This window comes from Rhinolophus sinicus, chromosome 9 (genome assembly GCF_057876585.1).
Source record: "Rhinolophus sinicus isolate RSI-liver-muscle chromosome 9, RSI-T2T, whole genome shotgun sequence".
NCBI lineage: Eukaryota > Metazoa > Chordata > Mammalia > Chiroptera > Rhinolophidae > Rhinolophus > Rhinolophus sinicus.
In genome coordinates, this window is record NC_142509.1 from 6,056,439 (window position 1) to 6,079,318 (window position 22,880).

At 37.8% G+C, this 22,880-nt stretch overlaps 1 protein-coding gene and 1 pseudogene across 1 annotated transcript in view; one reads left to right on the top strand and one right to left on the bottom strand.

Moving 5' to 3' along the window:
* The first annotated feature begins 2,721 nt into the window (after positions 1-2,721).
* On the top strand, positions 2,722-3,797 carry LOC109438776 (uncharacterized; annotated as a pseudogene).
* Positions 3,798-6,283: 2,486 nt separating this feature from the next.
* The window catches only part of GLB1L3 (galactosidase beta 1 like 3), a 55,252-nt gene continuing 38,655 nt past the window's right edge, over positions 6,284-22,880 (bottom strand). Inside the window, exons 19-20 of the mRNA XM_088800800.1 lie at positions 6,787-6,903; positions 6,284-6,646 (exon numbers count right to left, since the gene is read on the bottom strand). Of these exons, the coding sequence (XP_088656926.1) occupies positions 6,581-6,646; positions 6,787-6,903 (183 nt within the window). The 3' untranslated portion in view covers positions 6,284-6,580. The remainder of the gene's footprint in view (positions 6,647-6,786; positions 6,904-22,880) is intronic.

Consider the following 22,880-nt stretch of genomic DNA (forward strand, 5'->3'; position numbering starts at 1 on the left):
ACGACAGGGATGTCCCCTATCACCTCTGCTTTTCAACATAGTGTTGGAAGTCCTTGCCAGAGCAATCAGGCAAGAGAAAGAAATAAAAGGCATCCAAATTGGGAATGAAGAAGTTAAATTGTCACTCTTCACAGATGACATGATGTTATATATAGAAAACCCTAAAGACTCCAACAAAAAGCTATTAGAAACAATCAACGAATACAGTAAAGTTGCTGGTTACAAAATCAACATACAAAAGTCCATTGCATTCCTATATACTAACAATGAAATCTCAGAAAAAGAAATACAAAAAACAATTCCTTTTGCAATTGCAGCAAAAAGAATAAAATACCTGGGAATAAATTTAATCAGGGATGTGAAAGACATATATGCTGAAAACTATAAGACATTTTTGAAAGATACAACAAACTGCATAGAAGAAAACATAGGTACTAAACTTATGGAACTTGGGTTCAAAGAGCATTTTATGAATTTGACTCCAAAGGCAAGGGAAGTAAAAGCTAAAATAAACAAATGGAACTTTATGAAACTCAAAAACTTCTGCACAGCAAAAGAAACCATCGACAAAATAAAGAGGCAACCAACTGAATGGGAGAAGATTTTTGTAAACAGTGCCTCCGATAAGGGGCTAATATCCAAAATATAAAAGGAACTCATGCAACTCAACAACCAAAACAACAAACAACCCAATTGAAAAATGGGCATAGAACCTGAGGAAACATTTCTCCAAAGAGGACATACAAATGGCAAATAGACATATGAAAAAATGCTCAACATCACTACTCATCAGAGAAATGCAAATAAAAACCACAATGAGATATCACCTCACCCCAGTCAGAATGGCTGTCATCAACAAGGCAAATAGTAACAAGTGTTGGAGAGGCTGTGGAGAAAAAGGAACCCTCATACACTGTTGGTGGGAATGCAGATTGGTGCAGCTGCTAAGGAAGGCAGTGTGCAGGTTCCTCAAAAAATTACGAATAGAATTACCATATGACCCAGCAATCCCTCTCCTGGGTATCTACCAAAAAAATCTGAAAACATTTATGCATAAAGACAAGTGTGCTCCAATGTTCATTGCAGCTTTATTTACGGTGGCCAAGACATGGAAACAAACAAAATGTCCTTCGATAGATGAATGGATAAAGAAGTTGTGGTATATATACACAATGGAATACTATTCAGCGGTAAGAAAAGATGAAATAGGACCATTGGTGACAACATGGATGGATCTTGAGAGTGTAATGCTAAGTGAAATAAGTCAGACAGAGAAAGCAGAGAACCACATGATTTCACTCATATGTGGTATATAAACCAAAAACAGCAAAAGAACAAGGCAAACAAATGAGAAACAAAAACTCATAGACAGAGACAATAGTTTAGTGGTTACCAGAGGGTAAGGGGGGAACGGGGGGGAGACGAGAGTAAGGGGGGATCAAATATATGGTGATGGAAGGAGAACTGACTCTGGGTGGTGAACACACAGTGGGATTTATAGAGCATGTAATACAGAATTGTACACCTGAAATCTATGTAATTTTACAAACAATTGTCACCCCAATAAACTTAAAAAAAAGAAAATATAGGAAATAAATTTGCAGACATTACCTTAGTAATATTTTTACAGATTTCCCTTGGGCAAGGGAAGTAAGAGAAAAAATAAACATATGGATGATATCAAACTAAAAAGTTTTTGCACATCAAAGGAAACCATCAATAAAACAAAAAGGCATCCTACTGAATGGGAGACGATATTTTTCAATGACACATCAGATAAGGCAGTTTGATAGGAATTGCATTGAATATGCATATTGCCTTAGGCAGTATGGACATTTTAATGATATTAATTCTTCCTATCCATGAACATGGTATGTGTTTCCATCTATTTGTACCTTCTTTCATTTCTTTCTTCAGTGTCTTATGATTTTCTGAGTACAAATCGTTTACTTCTTTGGTTAAATTTATTCCTAAGTATTTTATAGTCTTTGAAGCAATTGTAAATGGGATCTTTTTTTTAATTTCTCCTTCTGATGTTTTATTATTGGTATATACAAATGCAACAGATTTCTGAATATTAATTTTGTATCCTGCTACTTTACTAAATTCATCTATCAGCTCTAATAGTTTCTTGGTGGAGTCTTTAGAGTTCTCTCTATATAGTATCATGTCATCTGCATATAATGACAATTTTACTTCTGCCTTACTAATTTGGAGGCCTTTTATTTCTTCTTGTCTGATTGCTGTGGCTAGAACTTCCAGCACTATGTTGAATAGAAGTGGAGAAAGTGGGCATCCTTGCCTTGTTCTTGGTCTTAAGGGGAATGGTTTTAGCTTTTCCCCATTGAGTATGATGTTAGCTGTGGGTTTATCATATATGGCCTTTATTATGTTGAGATATGATCCCTCTATTCACACTTTCTTAAGGGTTTTTATCATAAATGGCTGCTGGATTTTTGTCAAATGCTTTTTCTGCATCTATTGATATGATCATGTGATTTTCATTTTTCATTTTGTTAATGTGGTGTATTACATTAATTGATTTGCGGATGTTGAACCACCCTTGCATACCAGGAGTGAGTCCCCCTTGATCATGGTGTATGATCTTTTTAATGTATTGCTGAATTCTGTTCACTAATATTTTGTTGAGGAGTTTTGCATCTATATTAATTAGAGATATCGGCCTGTAGTTTTCTTTTTTGTGGTGTCTTTTTCTGATTTTGGGATCAAACTCTTAAATATAATGGATATGGGAAAGTCCTCTACAAGAAGATGGGCTTTGTTGAACATAAAAGAGCACACACAGGAGACAAAAACTTTGAATGTCATGAATGTGGGAAAACTTACTGCAGGATGTCAAACCTTATTGAACATCTGAGTATATATACACAGGGGAGAGACCCTATGAATGTGGCGAATGTGCAAAACCCTTTAATGCAAGATCATACCTCATTGCTTATCATAAAACTCAACAGGGAAGAAGCCTTTTGAATGTAATGAGTGTGGGAAATCTTTTGGCAGGAAGTCACAGCTCATTCTCCACCAGAGAACACACACAGAGGAGAAACCCTGTGTTGTGAATGTGGGAAAAAATTTCACGTTAAGATATCCCTTAAGGAAAACCTTTTCTGAGAAGGCAATCTTCACAATTCACCAGAGAACTCACACTGGGGAGAAACCCTATGGATGTGGTGACTGTGGGAAAAACTTCCGTGCAAAGAAATCCCTAAATCAACACCAGAGAACTCACACAGGCGAGAAACACTACAAATGTGAGGAATGTGGGAAATTCTTCAGAATTAATATGACTCTCAATAATCACCAGAGAACTCACACAGGTGAAAACCCTATCAATGTAATGAATGTGGGAAGTCTTTCGGGGTGCACTCATCTCTCGGGATACATCAGCGAGTTCACACAGGAGAGAAACCTTATGACTGTAACAAATGTGGTGATGCCTTCTATGTTAAAGCACGCCTCATTGAACATCAGAGAAGCATTCAGGAAAGAAACCCTAAGGATGCAGTGAATGTGGAAAAATCTTTACTATGAAGAAATCCCTTTGTCAACACCAGAAAACTCACACAGGAGAGAAACCTTACGAATATAGCGAATGTGGAAATGCCTTTTATTTGAAAGTATACCTCATTGAACATCAGCGAATTCACACAGGAGAGAGACTTTTTGAATGTCAAGAATGTGGGACAGCCTTCTGCTGGAAAGCATACCTCACAGAACATCAGAGAACTCAAGTAGGCCAGCCCTTGACTTGTACTATGGAGAAAGCTTCTCAGTGAAGACTCTTCTCACCATTTGATCAAGCCCTTTGGACCATCTGATCACCAGGGCACAGAGAGTGCACCTGTAACAATTTGGCTCCTAACTACATTGGTGTGAAAATATGTCCTGATCCCTTAGGGGATAGCTCATTGTTGTTTTCCCTTCATTTGGATTTTCCCTAATTAGTGGTGAGGTTGAACGTCTTCCTCTCTGTTGATTGCCCACTTGGGTTTTTTCTTCTGTGCATTGACTGTTCATATCCTTTTGCTCCTTGTTTTCTAATGGTCTATTTATCTTTTGTCTATTGGTTTAAATGTTGTTTTTTTATATGAGACTATAAAAAAAATCCCCTTTCAGTCAAAAAAAAAAAAAAAGAAAAAGAAAGAAAGAAAGAAAGCACAATCGGTAACCACAAGATTTCCATGGGGATACAAAAGACAGTTTAAGGAATATAATCAATAATTTTATAAAGATTCTGTAGGGTATCTAATGGACACTTGTCTTATTAGGGAGACCACTTCATGGACAGTGTAGGTGCCTGACCACTGCAGTGTATACCTGAAGCTGAATAATAATGAATGTCAACTATAATTTTATATATATATATATATATATATTCACAGGATGTGGAGTACAGCATAAGGAATAGAGTCAGTGGAACTGTAACAGCTCTATATGATGTCAGAGGGGTAGCAGATTGGGAGAGGGGGGCTATCACTTTGTGAGGGGTATAAATGTCTAACTATTACATTGTTTTGTACACCTGAAGTTAATAATAATAAAAAAGAAGTGATCACCATGATAAATCCAGACACCATATCTGACACCATATCACGCTATCACAATATTATCAACTTATTTATTTTATACCTGGAAATTTGAACCTTTTATTCCCCTTCACCTTTTCTCCCCCTGTTTAATTTTTCAATTACAGTTGACATTCAAATTATTTTATATTAATTTCAGGTGTACAGCATAGTGGTTAGACATTTATATAATTTAAGAAGTGATCCCCCTGACTAGTCTAGTACCCTCCTGGCACCATACATAGTTATTACCATATTATTTGCTATATTCCCTATGCTTTACTTTACATCCCCATGAATACTGTGTAACAACCAATTTGTACTCTAAGATCACATTCTTTAGAACACATTTTCTCAACTGTGGTTCCCTGAGAAATTTAAGCTGCAATGACCTCAGGCATCCATGGTCTGTAATGAATTAATGTCCCTAATGTGCATATAGAATGATACAAAAAACTAATCCCTGAACGCATTTTCTTTAAGGTTTAATTCTCTTATGAAACCAACTGGGAAAGGCTGCTTCAGAATTCCCTTTAGTGTGTGGATCTTTTGATGACAAAAATCGCTTCTGTTTAAAAGGTCTATATTTTGTTTTGCTTTGTTTTTCTTGAAAGGCAATTTTACTGGGTGAAGAATTCTAAGCTGTGAGCATTTTTCTGTAAGCACGCTGAAAGTATATCATCTGGATAGAAGGGTTGCATTCATATTTGGGAAAGACTGACATAGGTATGGAGCTGAGGTATCATAACAAAAGAAGAGGTTTGAATCAGAAAGACATATATTCAAACACCTTTTGGAACTTTGATTTTTCCACCTACAAAATGGGTATGTATTTGTTGCGTGGTTGTTAAATTTAGAAATGATGTATATATTGCATCTGAAATATAATACATTCTCATCATTATTGCTTCTGTTTTGTTCTCTTAGTATATAGTTTAGCCATAGAATTCATGAGTTTGAGTCTAGAGCTCCCTAGAATGAAGTTTTATGTAAAAATTGTGTAGGTACATGATAGAATTCTCCTTCAGTAAACCAGCCATTCAGATTAGTGGGAGAGAAGATAATCTGACTCTTTTGTCCTCATTCCAAACTGTAAGGTTTCTTCCTCCCTTTGGACACCAGATTATTTGTAAACTTCTCAAACCTCCTAGGTACTATTTCTAGCAAGATGATAATATTTTTGTTATAGTGCATTGGTTTGAATTTAGGCTAAGTGCTATATTTTGATTATAACAATGTGATTAGTTTCCAATGGTGTCATTTGAGAAAATTGGTTGAGTTATCCATGCATATGTGGCTTATCTCACTTATATCCGTCTTCTATCAGTAAGAGCTTCAACTATACCCAGACAGCTGAGGAGTAATAAGACACAGAGTGCTCAGTGCCAGGCTTTGCTGTCACACACATCAGAACCAAAGAACCAAATTGCTTTTCCTTCTTTCAGTGGACGTGATGCACCAGGTAATGCAGGAGACATGCAGCCTGTAGGGAAATGCCTGAAGACATTGTTCACTCTTCCCTGCATTGCCCCCTCCTACACACACACACACACACACACACACACACACACACACACACACCGGGGGTTTGTCCGTCAGCATATACAACACTCTGGCAAGGAGAGAGCAGTAATTCTCTCTCTGTCATAGGCCAGAGACCCTGCACTTCTTCCCAATTGAGGATGGAGAAGCACAAACAAAATTTGTTTTTATTTTATTCATATCTGCCTAAAGGCATATTTGATTAGAGAATAAGAACCTGCTAAGGATTAAGCATTAGCTAGGTAAATCAATCATTGCAGATTTGAAGACTTTTTAAAGCCTAAAAATAGGCATCATATGGATATACTATAACATACATAACAATTTCTCTATTGATTTTTTAGGGTTTTTCACATTTTTGCTATTGTAGACAACACTGTGTCTGAAATTCTCGGTGTAGCTCTTCCTCCTGAAACACTGCTTGTAGATGAACTCCAACAATCCAAGACAGTCTAAAGCATGGGTCCATCTATAGTTTGAATGTATGAACCGCTCTTGCTTTTCTCAAACAGGATGATCTAGGGAAAAAAGAAAGGCTGACAGTAAGAAGGGTAATCTCTTTAATACAGGATGAAAAAGACACTGCAATTTGCATTCTGTGGATGAAGGCAGATCTGAAAGTTTATGAGACAAAAAGGCAGGGGCAGGGGTGACTCACCTCATTGTCTTCAGGATGAAGCCAGGCACCAGGAAGGTAAAGTGTTTTCTGTGGTCCAATGTACCAATATCGCCCAAGGTTATGTCCATTTATGAACACAAATCCACAATTCCAATTCTGGAAGAGATCGAGGCTTGAGACGTGGGAACAGATTCACACTGGCAAGGAAAAATCAGAGGCACTTGGGGAGTGAGAGCATGACTGAGATGTGCTATGGTACTGAAAATGAAAGTGAGCTTACAATGGGATATGTTCTAGAAGATTTACCCTGCTGTACCTGGTGTAGGCATGACAGAGCAGGACTTCTGCTTCCAGAAATAAGTACTAGGTAATAGAAATGAATACTACTGCTGACAACAGCTATAAAAGCTAGACAATTTTTTTTTAAATCTGCTTCCAATACAATGAAGAATTATAGGACCAAGATTTAGGATAAGAAAACTGAGAACACATTGAGGCAATTATTCCAATAGAGGAATCTGCTTACTCAGGAAGAGGTGGCTGAGAAGCTGAGCAGAAATTTTCATAGCTTCACAAGTTTAGGGGAACAAAAATTCAATACAAGGGAACCTTATTATATAATCTACACTCTGGGTTGGGAACCTGAGGGTATACACCATAGGAGAAGAGTGAACTAGAAAAGTCTAGACATTGAATGGAGGCCTTGATACAAACCATTTCATTCATTGTAAATTATAGCAAGGTCTAGTGTCCCTAGTCACCTCCAGAGTTGGATATAAATCCCCTGAAATCACGTTAGGCCTTGAATTATTTCTAGAATTTTTCACTTTTTTTTGTTTGTTTAGTGAAAAAAGTTTATTTCTTTATTTTTCATTTTTTTAATTAAAGGTTATTGGGGTGACAATTGTTAGTAAAGTTACATAGATTTCAGGTGTACAATTCTGTATTACATCATCTATAAATCACATTGTGTGTTCACCACCCAGAGTCAGTTCTCTTTCCATCACCATATATTTGATCCCCTTTACCCTCATCTACCAATCCCTCCCCCCTTACCTCTGGTAACCACTAAACTATTGTCTGTGTCTATGAGTTTTTGTTTCTCATTTGTTTGCCTTGTTCTTTTGTTGTTTTTGGTTTATATACTACATATCAGTGAAATCATATGGTTCTCTGCTTTTTCTGTCTGACTTATTTCGCTTAACATTATAATCTCAAGATCCATCCATGTTGTCACAAATGGTCCTATTTCATCTTTTCTTACCGCCGAATAGTATTCCAATGTGTATATATGCCACAACTTCTTTATCCATTCATTTATCGAAGGACATTTTGTTTGTTTCCATGTCTTGGCCACTGTAAATACAGCTGCAATGAACATTGGAGCATAATTGTATTTACGTATAAATGTTTTCAGACTTTTTGAGTAGATACCCAGGAGAGGGATTGCTGGGTGATATGGTAATTCTACTCGAAATTTTTCTGAGGAACCTCCACACTGCCTTCCATAATGGCTGGACCAGTCTGCATTCCCACTAAGAGTGTATGAGGGTTCCTTTTTCTCCACAGCCTCTCTAACACTTGTTACTATTTGTCTTGTTGATGACAGCCATGCTAACTGGGGTGAGGTGATATCTCATTGTGACTTTCATTTGTATTTCATTGCTGATTAGTGATGTTGAGCATTTTTTCATGTCTATTTGCCATTTGTATGTCCTCTTTGGAGAAATGTCTCCTCAGGTTCTATGCCCATTTTTCAATTGGGTTGCTTGTTTTTTTGTTGTTGATTTTCATGAATTCCTTGTATATTTTTGATATTAGCCCCTTATCGGAGGCAATGTTTGCAAAAACCTTCTCCCATTCAGTTGGTTGCCTCTTTATTTTGTCGATGATTTCTTTTGCTGTGCAGAAATTTATGTTTGATATAGTCCCTTTTATTTATTTCAGCTTTTACTTCCCTTGTTTTTGGAGTCAAATTCATAAAATGCTCTTTGAACCCAAGGTCCATAAGTTCAGTACATAGGTTGTCTTCTATGCAGTTTATTGTTTCAGGTCTTATGCTTAAGTCTTTGATCCATTTTGAATTAATTTTGGTACATGGTGACAGATAGCAGTCCAGTTTCATTCTTTTGCATGTGGCTTTCCAATTTTGACAGCACCATTTATTGAAGAGGCTGTCTTTTCTCCATTGTATGGTTTTTGCTTCTTTCTCAAAAGTTGTCTGTCCATATTTATGTGGTTTTATTTCTGAGTTCTCAAGTCTATTCCATTGGTCTATGTGTCTGTTTTTCTGCCAATACTATGCTGTTTTGACTATTGTTGCCCTGTAGTACAGGCTAAAATCAGGGAGTGTGATACCTCCAGCATTGTTCTGTTTTCTTAACACGTTGCGTATGGATCACGAGAATCTTCATGAGGGATTTAAACCCCGCCGTACGCAACGTGTTAAGATTACTTTGGCTATTCGGGGTCTTTTGTGGTTGCAAACAAATCTGGTGATTTTTTGTTCTATTTCTTTAAAAAATGCCATTGGGATTTTGATGGGGATTGCATTGAATCTGTATATTGCTTTGGGTAATATAGCCATTTTAACTACGTTGATTCTTCCAATCCATGAGCATGGAATGCTTTTCCATTTCTTTGTGTCTTCTTCAATTTCTTTTAAAAATGTCTCATAGTGTTCAGCATATAGGTCTTTCACATCCTTGGTTAAGTTTATTCCTAGGTAGTTTATTCTTTTTGCTGCAATTGCAAAAGGAATTGTTTTTGTGTTTCTTTTTCTGAGATTTCATTGTTAGTATATAGGAATGCAATGGACTTTTGTACGTTGATTTTGTTAGCAGCAACTTTACTGCATTCGTTGATTGTTTCTAACAGCTTTTTGGTAGAGTCTTTAGGGTTTTCTATATATAGCATCATGTCATCTGCAAAGAGTGAGAATTTAACGTCTTCATTCCCAATTTGGATGCCTTTTAATTCTTTCTCTTGCCTGATTGCTCTGGAAAGGACTTCCAACACTATGTTGAAAAGCAGAGGTGATAGGGGATAGCCTTGTGGTGTTCCTGAACGTGGAGCAAATGGCTTCAGTTTTTCACCATTAATTATGAGATTAGCAGAGGGCTTGTCATATATGGCCTTTATTATGTTAAGGCATTTTCCTTCTATACCTATTTTATTAAGTGTTTTAATCATAAATGGATGTTGTCAAATGCTTTTTCTGCATCAATTGATATAATCATATGATTTTTGTCCTTTATTTTGTTTATGTGATATATCACATTGATGGATTTGCGGATGTTGAACCATCCTTGTGCCCGGGATGAACCCCACTTGGTTGTGATGAATAATCTTTTTAATGCATTGCTGCATTCGATTTGCTAGAATTTTATTTAGGATTTTTGCATCTGTATTCATCAGAGATATTGATCAGCAGTTTTCTTTTTTGTGTGTTGTCCTTACCAGGTTTTGGTATCAGGGTAATGTTGGCCTCATAAAATGAGCTAGGGAGTACTGTCTCCTCTTCAATTTTTTGGAAGAGTTTGAGCAGGATTGGTATTAGATCTTCTTTGAAGGTTTGGTAGAATTCACTAGTGAAGCCATCTGGTCCCGGACTTTTGCTTTTGGGAAAGTTTTGGATGACTGATTCAATTTTGTTACTGGTGATCGATCTGTTTAGATTTTCCAGTTCTTCATGGTTGAGCCTTGGAAAGCTATATGTTTCTAAGAACCTGTCAATTTCTTCTAGGTTATTGAATTTGGTGGCATATAGTCCTTCATAGTATTCTTGGAAGATCCTTTGTATTTCTGTAGAATCTGTGATAACTTCCCCTCTTTCATTTCTGATTTTGTTTATTAGTGTCTTTGTCTTTTTATCTTAGTGAGTCTAGCCAAGGTGTCGTCAATTTTGTTAATCTTTTCAAAGATCCAGCTCTTTGTCGCATTAATATTTTTATTGTTTTTTTATTCTGTATTTCATTTAGTTCTGATCTGATTTTTATTATTTCCTTTCTGCTACTGACCTTGGGTTTCATTTGTTCTTCTTTTTCTAGTTCTTTATGGTGTAAAGAACTAGGTGAGGTGAGGTTATTTATTTGGAATATTTTTCGTTTCTTGAGATAGCCTTGTAATGATGTAAATTTCCCTCTTAAAACTGCTTTTGCTACATCCTAAAAGTTTTGGTAGGATGTATTTTCATTATCATTTGTTTCTGTGTATCCTTTGATCTCTCCTCTAATTTCTTCTTTGACCCGGGCTTTCTTTAAAACTATGTTGTTTAATCTCCATGTATTTATGTTTTTTCCTGCTTTCTTTTTGCAGTTGATTATCAATATCAAAGCCTTGTGATCAGAGAATATGCTTGGTATGATTTCAACCTTCTTAAATTTGCAGAGGTGAGTTCTATGTCCCAATATATGGTCTATCCTTGGGAATGTTCCATGTATACTAGAAAAAAATGTATACTCTGATGTCTTAGGATGAAGTACTATATAAATGTCAATTATATCCATTTCACCTAATGTGTCATTTAGGGCTGCTGTTTCATTATTTATTTTCTGTTTGGATGATCTATCCATAGTTGTCATTGATTTATTTAGGTCCCCTAGTATAATTGTTTTTTGGTCAATTTCTCCCTTTAGTTCTGTCAGTAGTTGCTTAGTATATTTCAGTGCTCCCTGATTGGGGACATAAATATTGATGACTGTTATGTCTTCTTGTTGTATAGTCCCCTTTACCATTATGAAATGTCCATCTTTCTCTCTTGTTATCTTTTTCACCTTGAAGTCTGTTTCATCTGATATCATTATGGCTACACCTGATTTTCTCTGGATTACCATTTGCTTGGAGTGTCAATTTCCACCCTTTCACTTTGAGTCTATGCTTGTCCTTGTAGCTAAGACGTGTCTCTTAAAGACAGCATAAGGTTGTGTTTAATTTTTTGATCCATACTGCTACTCTGTGACTTTTTATTGGTGAGTTCAGTCCATTTACATTTAGGGTGATTACTGATATGTGAGGATTTGCTATCATTCTATCTTTAGTTTTCTGGTAAGACTGTGTCTCCATTGTTTCTTTGTCTTTTGTGTTGTTTTTGTCTATTATTTCTATATGGTGGTATTCTATTCTTTTTCCCTCTGTTTCTTCTTTTATTACAGTGTATATTTGAGTTCTAGATTTTTTTTTTGAGTGGTTACCATGAAGTTTACATAAAAGAAAGTTTGATACTTAGAGTATTACATTTTCTTCAGCATGCTGACTTTCTCCATTCCCATGTTCCAGTTCAGGCCTTTACACTCCCACTTTTTATGTTTTGGTTGCCACAAATTGTCCCTGTTGATGGTGGTTGAATAGCCTCCTTTAGTATTTCTTGTAGTGCACGTCGTGTATTAGAAAATTCCCTCAGCTTCTGTATGTCTGGAAATGTCTTTGTTCCTCCTTCATATTTAAAGGATATCTTTGCTGGGTATATTATTTTGGCTCATAACTTCTCTCTTTCAATAGTTTGAATATTTGGTTTCACTCCCTCCGGCTTGTAGAGTTTCTGCTGAAAAATCTGATGATAATCTAATGGCTTTCCTGTGTTGTTACCGTCTTCTTTTCCCTGGCTGCCTTGAGGATTCTTTCTTTGTGGTTGATTTTAGACAGCTTGAATACAACGTGCCTTGGAGAAGGCCTGTTGGGATTGAAGTAATTAGGTATTCTATTTGCTTTTTGGATTCGAGGATCCAGTTCTTTCCACAAGTTTGGGAAGTTCTCATCAACTATTTGTTTGAATATACTCTGTTCCCTTCTCTCTTTCTTCTCCTTCTGGTCTGCCCATTATTCTTATAGTGCTATTTCTGATGGAGTCAGAACGTTCTTGTAGAGTTCTTTCATTTCTTTTAAGTCTCAAGTCTCTTTCTTCTTCCATCCTTGTCATTTCCAGGTTTCTATCTTTGATGTCACTGATTCTTTCCTCCATCTGGCCAACTCTAATTCCTAAGCTGGGTATTTCATTCTTCATTTCTTCTATTGAGTTCTTAATCTCCAGAAATTCTATTTGGTTCTTTTATAAAATTTCAATCTCTTTGGTAAAATGTTCATGTTGTTCTTTGATTGTGTTTCTGAGTTCATAAAACTGCTTTTTGTGTTTTCTTGCATCTCGTTGAGTTTTTTTCAGAACTGCAATCTAGAATTCTCTGTCATTTAAGTCACATATTTCCATATCTTTAAGTTCCTTTTCTGGAGACTTTTCTCTTTTTTTCTGAGCTGTCTTGTTGCCTGGGTTATTATGGCAATTTCTGATTTATTATTTCTCTTCCTAGATATCTACAGGAATGGGTTCTGCAACAGGTTGATAGGAAGAGGTCTTCCTTTTGTTTTCCAGTACTTGTTGGTAGAATGTTTTATTTTTTCTCCAACTCTAGCCTTTTTTTTTCTCTCTCACACAGTAGTGCTATGTTTTCTCTGCACTATTCCAGCTTCTCACACAATGAGTGGATTCCCTGGAAGGCGGGTTTCTCCTCTATTAACAGTTCACCTGGGTCATAGTGCGCTGTGTCCCTGTGGGGATGTAGAGAGCTTTCAAGTTCCAAAGCTCTACTGTACCAGATTCAGAGCCCATGTGTTTCAGCAGTTCTGTTTACTCCTGCAGGGATCTGCCCAGATAGGTGGAGACAGGGGCGGCTGAGTGGTAATAGGTGGCCAAGAGCAATGGTGGCGACCACCACCACAACCAGTTCTGCCTGCACAGCTCCCTCCCCTTTGCCAGAACTAGTTGGGCTATGAATCTCTGTCTGCAGACCACAGTTCTCAGAACTGCAAATATTCTGTTCTTTTGATCTGACACTGCTACTATTCTGCTTCTAGCACTAGGCATGTGAAGGTGCGGCAAACTCTGCGAGGGTAGGGAGTGGGTGGCTAGTCTCAGTGCCTAAGGCTTCCATTCTCTGCAGCAGAGAGGGCTTAAACCACTGTTTTCAGCCTTCTTCCCTCAGTCTTTGCTCCGAGGTCTCTGCCATGAACATTGGGTTCAGCCGTGTTATATGCTGTCCCCTCAGCCCTGTGGGCCATAAACAGAGCCCTGGCAGTCCAAGTTCTTCCTTCTCCTGCAGCTCTGGTAGTTTCGGGATGTAGCAAGCTTGGAGCACTGAGCTAGGTCTGTGTGCTGCGCCCACGCGGCTCTGTCCCTGCACTTCTCCCTTCCCTCCTCCCCTGCTCATGCAATTTGCCCACCTTTAGGTGAATTTAGTGGTGAGCCTCTTCATCTTGCCTGTCTGCTGTGCAGGGAGTCCTCTGTGGAGTTATAGCTGTTTAATTTGTTGTAAATTCCAGGGGAGATTTCCAGAGGCTCACCTCACGTCGCCATTTTGATGATGTCTATCTAGAATTTTTCATAATGTCTAGCACTCAATCAAAAAATAATAAATGAAATACCATATACAATGGAATACTATTCAGCCATAAGAAAAGATGAAATACTGCAATTTGCAACAACATGGATAGCTCTTGAGAGTATCATGATGAGTGAAATTAGTCATACTGAAAAGGATAAGAGTCATATGATTTCATTCATATATCGGATATAAAACAGAAAGCAACAAATGAATGAACAAAACAAACAAACAAATAAACTCATTAACATAGATAACTGTATGGTGGTTACCAGAGGGGAAGGGGGATTGGGGAGGTTGAAGAGGGTAAAAGGGGTCAAATATATGGTAACTGAAGGAGACTGAACTTTGGGTGATGAGCACATAATGCAATATACAGATGATGTATTATAATATTTTACATCTGAAACTTATATAATCTTATTAGCCAATGTTATCCTAATAAGTTTTTAATAAAATTGAAAATAAAAAGGTGATTGTATGTCTAACTATTACATTGTTTTATACACCTGAAACTAATTTTAAAAAAGGCTATAGTTTAGAATTGAAATTCTAGAACTAAAAAGCATAATAATTAAAATTATGAATTTAGCAGATGTTTTGAATAGTGGATTAGATAAAGCTAAATAGAGAAAATAGCTAAATAGAAACCTAGCTGAATAATAAGAAAAATGAAATTTTCCAGAATTAAGCTCAGAGGGAAATAAAAAGAGAAATACACAAGACAAGAAGTGACAAAAGTAATATAGCAAAAGGTCTCACATATAAATTGGAGTGTCAGATTTTAAAAGACATATTTAAAAGAGAATAATTGATGGACTGCAGATGGGCCCTAGGTCAGACAAAGAACATAAACTCCATAACTGGGCCCCTCCCCCCACTGTCCCAATGCTGCCATTGCCCTTCCAGAGACGCAAGCTGGCCCCTCAACTGAGGAGTAGTGTCAGATTACAGAGGAGCCATAGTGCTGAGAATCTGGTAAGACCCAGCAGGCAGCTCTGACCCAGGGAACAGGCTGGGAAGAATGTGATATTGCTGGGCTGGGAGAGAGAAGACCCCTCCATCCTCAGCCACCACCTTTTCTGGCCTGACTATGGCAGGGCAATTACAACTGTGGAGACACTCCCAGGGATCAGCAGTAGGCGTCAGACACAGCTCTGGGCTTTCAGTAGCTCAGAAATCTCCCGCCCGCCACATACATACACACACACACACACACACACACACACACACATTCACGGAAGAAGTGCCCTAAGACTCAGGAGAACTGGGCACAGGGCTGGTGCTGCTACTCCCAGTGTGCATATGTGCAGGGAAGAACAGAAACTGCACTGACTTTCTAGAAACTACCATCCAGACCCCTTACCCCACTTATCTAAATCTGCAGTCCCAAGGTCACCCTGGGCACCAGGTGACCGGCTCTGCCTGCACAATATGCACAGGACTCTTGGGTACAGCAGAGGACAACCTGGAGATTACTTGATGGGCTTAAGCCAAGACTGGCCCTGCTTTTTTTGTTTTGTTTTTATATCTTTGCTATCTTTGCCTGTGTCGTGTGTGGGTTATCGATAGTTTCTACATGTGAATGTATTTGGTTTTCTCTTTGGTGTTGTTGTTGTTGTGCTTGGTGATTTGCTTTGTTCTGAAATTGCCCTACACCAGGGCCCAGCTTAAGAGGCACAAGATTCAACACACCCAGAGGCCAAATCTAGACCAAACGAGAGTACTACCCAGTTTGACCTACAAGTGACACACCCACAGGGAATTCTCTACAGGCACAAGAGCCCATAGAGGCCAAAACTCACTTAGGCTGTCACAGCAGAATATCCTGCTGTGAGCAGAGCCAAGTCTCACAACTAGTCAGCCTAGGAGTCAATCCCACCTACTCACAAGCTAAGAGCAGTTAATGATCAACTTTAACAGGACAATATACACAACACAAGAGTCACCTTTGGAGCACAAGCCGAGGAGAAGAAGGAAGTGGTGCAAGTCAAATATAAAAAACACATACTACATAAGATAACCCAGCAAGAACTAAGAACTCTAGGGGATCTACCTAATACATCAAAGCAGACACAGAGAGTAAGCCAGAATGGGCAAACAAAGAAACATGTCCCAAATAAAAGAACAGAAGAAACCTCCAGAATTGGATCCAAATGAAACAGAGGTAACCAACCTATCAGAGCAGAGTTCAGAACAATGATGATAAAAATGTTTAAGGAGCTTAGTGACGACTTAGACAAGGATAGAGAAATCATAATGAACAACCAGTTAGAACTAAAGAATGCAATAACTGAAATAAATAACACACTTGAAGGAATTACCAGCAGGTTACATGAAGCAGAGGATCAAATCAGCAACTTAGAAGACAAGTTAGCAGCGGTCCCCCAATTGGTACAACAAAAGGAGAAAAGAACAAAAAGCATGAAGATGGTTTAAGAGATCTCTGGGATAACATCAAGCGCAACAACGTGAGCATCATAGGAATACCAGAAGGTGTAGAGAGGAGGCAAGGGATTGAGAACATATTTGAAGTAATAATGTCCAAAAACTTCCCTAACATGGTGAAGGAAACCAACATACAAGCCCAGAGATCTGCAGAGAGTTCCAACCAGGATAAAGCCAAACAGGTCCACACCAAGACACATTATAGTGAAAATGGCAAAGGTTAAAGACAAAGAGAAAATCCTAAAAGCAGCAAGAGAAAGACAGAAGGTTACATACAAGGGAACTCCCATAAGACTATCAAATGACTTTTCTACAGGAATATTGCAGGCCAGGAGGGAGTGGAGGAAGGTACTCAAAGTGATGGAAAACAAAGGCCTAAAACCTAGATTGCTTTATCCAGCAAGGCTATCATTTAAAGTTGATGGAGAGATAAAGAGCTTCCCAGAAAAGAATAAGCTAAAAGAATTTATTACCACCAAGCCAGCATTGCAAGAAATACTAAAAGGACTTCTGTAAATAGAAGAAAGATGAAAACAATCTAACTACAAATAACACATTGGAAATAACTCTGTAGCTATCAATAATCACTTTAAATGTAACTGGGTTAAATGCTCAAATCAAAAGACACGGAGTGGCTGAGTGAATAAGAAAGCAACACCCTTGCACATGCTTTATACAAGAGACTCACCTCAGATCAAAAGACACACACAGACTGAAAGTGAAGGGTTGGAGTAAGATATTTCATGCAGAGATTAGTCATGAAAATGACGACATGAGGTGAGCCTCTGGAAACCTCCCGTGGAATTTACAACAAATTGAAAACCTATAACTCCACAAAGGACTCCCTGCATAGCAGACAGGCAAGACGAAGAGGCTCACTACTGAATTCACCTAAAGGTGGGCAAACTGTGCAAGCAGGGAAGGAGAGAAGGGAGAAGTGTGAAGACAGAACCGCGCGGGCACAGGATGCAGACCTAGCTCAGTGCTCCGAGCTCGCTGCATCCCAGAACTACCGCAGTTGTGGGAGCGGGAAGAACTCTAATTGCTAGGGCTCCATTTATGGCCCACGGGGCTGAGGGGACAGCATATAACACGGCTGAACCCAACACTCACAGCAGAGACCTTGGAGCAAAGACTAAGGGAAGAAGGCTCAAAATGGTGACTTAAGCCCCCAATGCTGCAGAGAATGAAAGCCTTACACACTGTGACTAGCTGCCCCCTCCCTACCCTTCCAGAGCATGCCCCACCCCCACCTGACCGGAGCTAGGAGAGGAACAGTAGCAGTGTCATATCAAAAGAACAGAATATTTGCAGTTCTGAGAACTGTGGTCTGCAGACACAAATTCAGAGCCCAACTAGTTCGCGCAAAGTGGAGGGAGCTGTGGAAGCAGGACCGGCTGTGGTGGTGGTGGTCACTGCCATTGCTCTGGACCAATTCTCACAATTCACCCCACCCCTGTCTCCACCTATCTGGGTGGATCACTGCAGGAGTAAACAGAACTGCTGAAACATACTGGCTCTGAATCTGGTGCAGGAAGAGCTTTGGAACTTCAAAAGCTCTCTGCATCCCTACAGGGAAATGGCACCCTATGAACCAGATGAACTATTAACAGAGGAGAAGCCTGTCTCCCAGGAAATCCCCCCATTGTGTGAGAAACTGGAATACTGCAGCGGAAATATAATACTACCGTGTGAGAGAGAAAAAAGGGCTGCAGTCAGAGAGAAAAAAACATTCTACCAACAACTACTGGAAAACAAAAGAAACACATCTTCCTATCAACCAGTTGCAGAAGCCACTCCTGTAGATGTCTAGGAAGAGAAATAATAAATCAGTAATTGCCATGAATAACCAAGAAAACAAGACAGCTCAGAAAGAAAGTGAAAAGTCTCCAGAAAAGGAACTTAAAGATATGGAAATATGTGACTTAAATGACAGAGAATTCAAGATTGCAGTTGTGAAAAAAACTCAACGAGATGCAAGAAAACACAGAAAAGCATTATAATGAACTCAGAAACAAAATCAAAGAAAAACATAAGCATTTTATGAAACAGATTGAAATTTAAAAAAAGAACCAAATAGAATTTCTGGAGATTAAGACCTCTATAGAAGAAATTAAGAATGAAATAACCAGCTTAGGTAGTAGAGTTGACCAGATGGAGGAAAGAATCAGTAACATCGAAGATAGAAACATGGAAATTACACAGATGGAAAAAGAAAGAGACTTGAGACATAAAAGAAATGAGAGAACTCTACAAGAATTTTCGGACTCCATCAGAAAGAGCAATATAAGAATAATGGGCATACCAGAAGGAGAAGAAAGAGAGAAGGGAACAGAGAATATATTCAAACAAATTGTTGATGAGAAATTCCAAAACTTGTGGACAGAACTGGATTCTCGAATCAAACAAGCAAACAGAACACCTTATTACCTCAACCACAACAACCTACTCCAAGGTACATTGTATTGAAGCTGTCTAAAATCAACCACAAAGAAAGAATCCTCAAGGCAGCCAGGGAATAAAAGACGGTAACCTACAAAGGAAAGCCCATTAGATTATCATCAGATTTTTCAGCAGAAACTCTACAAACCAGGAGGGAGTGGAACCAAATATTCAAACTAACGAAAGAGAGAAATTGTGAGCCAAGAATAATATATCCAGCAACGATATCCTTTAGATATTAAGGAGGAATAAAGACCTTTCCAGACATACAGAAGCTGAGGGAATTTTCAAATACACAACCTGCACTACAAGAAATATTAAAGGAGGCTATTCGATCACCATCAACAGGGACAATTTGTGGCAACCAAAAAATAAAAAGGGGGAGAGTAAAGCCTGAACCGGAATATGGGAAAGGAGAAAGTAAGCGTGCTGAAGAAAAAGGAATACTCTAAAAATCAAACTTTTTTTTACATAAACCTAAGGGTAACCACTCAAAAAAAATCTAGAACTGAAATATATACTGTAATAAAAGAAGAAACAGAGAGAAATATCATAGAATACCACCACACAGAAATAATAAACAACAACAAAAGGCAAAGAAACAATGGAGACACAGCCTTACCAGAAAACTACAGATAAAATGACAGGAAATCCTCACATATCAATAATCACCCTAAATGTAAATGAACTGAACTCACCAGTAAAAAGGCACAGAGTAGAAGATTGGATCAAAAAACTAAACCCAACCATATGCTGTCTCCAAGAGACACATCTCAGCTACAAGGACAAGCATAGACTCAAAGTGAAAGGGTGGAAATTGACACTCCAAGCAAATGGTACCCAGAGAACATCAGGTGTAGCCATAATGATATCAGATGAAATATATTTCAGGGTGAAAAGATAACAAGAGACAAAGATGGACATTTCATAATGGTGAAGGGGACTATACAACAAGAAGACATAACAGTCATCAATATTTATGCCTCCAATCAGGGAGCACCAAAATATACCAAGCAACTACTAACAGAACTAAAGAGACAAATTGAACAAAACACAATTATACTAGGGGACTTAACTACATCATTGACAGCTATGGATAGATCATCCAAACAGAAAATAAATAACGAAATACTAGCCCTAAATGGCACATTAGATGAAATGGACATAATTGACAGTTACAGAGCACTTCATCCTAAAACATCAGACTATACATTCTTTTCTAGTGTATATGGAACATTCTCAAAGATAGACCATATATTGGGACATAAAATCAGCCTCAGCAAATTTAAGAAGATTGAAATCATACCAAGCATATTTTCTGATCACACGGCTTCGAAATTGGATATCAACTACAAAAAGAAAGCAGGAAAAAACACAAATACATGGAGATTGAACAACATACTTTTAAAGAACGACTAGGTCAAATAAAAATTAGAGGAGAGATCAAAAGATACATAGAAACAAATGACAATGAAAATACATCCTATCAAAATTTTGGGGATACAGCGAAATCAGTTTTAAGAGGGAAATTTATATTCTTCCAGGCCTCTCTCAAGAAACAAGAAAAATCCCAAATAAATAACCTCATGTTACACCTTAAAGAACTAGAAAAAGAAGAACAAGTGAAACCCAACGTCAGCAGAAGAAAGGAAATAACAAAAATTAGAGCAGAACTAAATGACATAGAGAACAAAAAGACAACAGAAACAATTAATGTGACAAAGATGGTTCTTTGAAACAATTAACAAAATTGACAGACCCTTAGCTAGACTCACTAAGATAAAAAGAGAGAAGACACTAACTAACAAAATCTGATATGAAAAAGGGGACATTATCACGGACACCACAGAAATACAAAGGATCATCTTAGAATATGAAGGACTATACGCCACCAAATTCAATAACCTAGAATAAATGGACAGGTTCTTAGAAACATATAGCCTTCCTAGGCTGAACCATGAAGAACTGGAAAATCTAAACAGACCGACACCAGTAACGAAATTGAATCAGTCATCCAAAACATTCCCAAAAGTCCAAGACCAGATGGCTTCACTATTGAATTCTACCAAACCTTCAAAGAAGATCTAATACCAATCCTGCTCAAACTCTTCCAAAAAATTGAAGAAGAGACAGTACTCCCTAACTCATTCTATGAGGCCAACATTACCCTGATACCAAAACCTGGTAAGGATCACACAAAAAAAGAAAACTACAGACCAATATCTCTAATGAATACCGATGCAAAAATCCTAAATAAAATTCTAGCAAATCGAATACAACAATGCATTAAAAAGATTATTCATCACGACCAAGTGGGGTTCATCCCCGGGGCACAAGGATGGTTCAACATACGCAAATCCATCAGTGTGATACATCACATAAACAAAATAAAGGACAAAAATCATATGATTATATCAATTGATGCAGAAAAAGCATTTGACAAGATACAACATCCATTTATGATTAAAACACTTAATAAAATGGGTATAGAAGGAAAATACCTTAACATAATAAAGGCCATATATGACAAGCCCTCTGCTAATCTCATAATTAATGGAGAAAAACTGAAGCCCTTTGCTCTACGTTCAGGAACACGACAGGGATGTCCCCTATCACCTCTGCTTTTCAACATAGTGTTGGAAGTCCTTGCCAGAGCAATCAGGCAAGAGAAAGAAATAAAAGGCATCCAAATTGGGGATGAAGAAGTTAAATTGTCACTCTTTGCAGATGACATGATGCTATATATAGAAAACCCTAAAGACTCCACCAAAAAGCTATTAGAAACAATCAACGAATACAGTAAAGTTGCCGGCTACAAAATCAACGCACAAAAGTCCATTGCCTTCCTATATACTAACAATGAAATCTCAGAAAAAGAAATACAAAAAACAATTCCTTTTGCAATTGCAGCAAAAAGAATAAAATACCTAGGAATAAACTTAACCAAGGATGTGAAAGACCTATATGCTGAAAACTATAAGACATTTTTGAAAGAAATTGAAGAAGACACAAAGAAATGGAAAGACATTCCGTGCTCATGGATTGGAAGAATCAACATAGTTAAAATGGCCATATTACCCAAAGCTATATACAGATTCAATGCAATCCCCATCAAAATCCCAATGGTATATTTTAAAGAAATAGAACAAAAAATCATCAGATTTGTTTGGAACCACAAAAGACCCCGAATAGCCAAAGCAATCTTAAGGAAAAAGAACAATAATGGAGGTATCACACTTCCTGACTTTGGCTTGTACTACAGGGCTACAATAATCAAAACAGCATGGTATTGGCAGAAAAACAGACACATAGACCAATGGAATAGAATTGAGAACCCAGAAATAAAACCACATAAATATGGACAGATAATTTTTGACAAAGAAGCTAAAAACATACAATGGAGCAAAGACAGCCTCTTCAATAAATGGTGCTGGGAGAATTGGATAGCCACGTGCAAAAGAATGAAACTGGACTGCTATTTGTCACCATGTACCAAAGTTAATTCAAAATGGATCAAAGACTTAAGCATAAGACCTGACACAATAAACTGCATAGAAGAAAACATAGGTACTAAACTTATGGACCTTGGGTTCAAAGAGCATTTTATGATCTTGACTCCAAAGGCAATGGAAGTAAAAGCTAAAATAAACAAGTGGGACTATATGAAACTTAAAAGCTTCTGCACAGCAAAAGAAACCATTGACAAAATAAAGAGGCCACCAACTGAATGGGAGAAGATTTTTGTAAACAGTGCCTCCGATAAGGGGCTAATATCCAAAATATACAAGGAACTCATGCAACTCACCAACAAAAATACAAACAACCCAATTGAAAAATGGGCAGAGGACCTGAAGAGACATTTCTCCAAAGAGG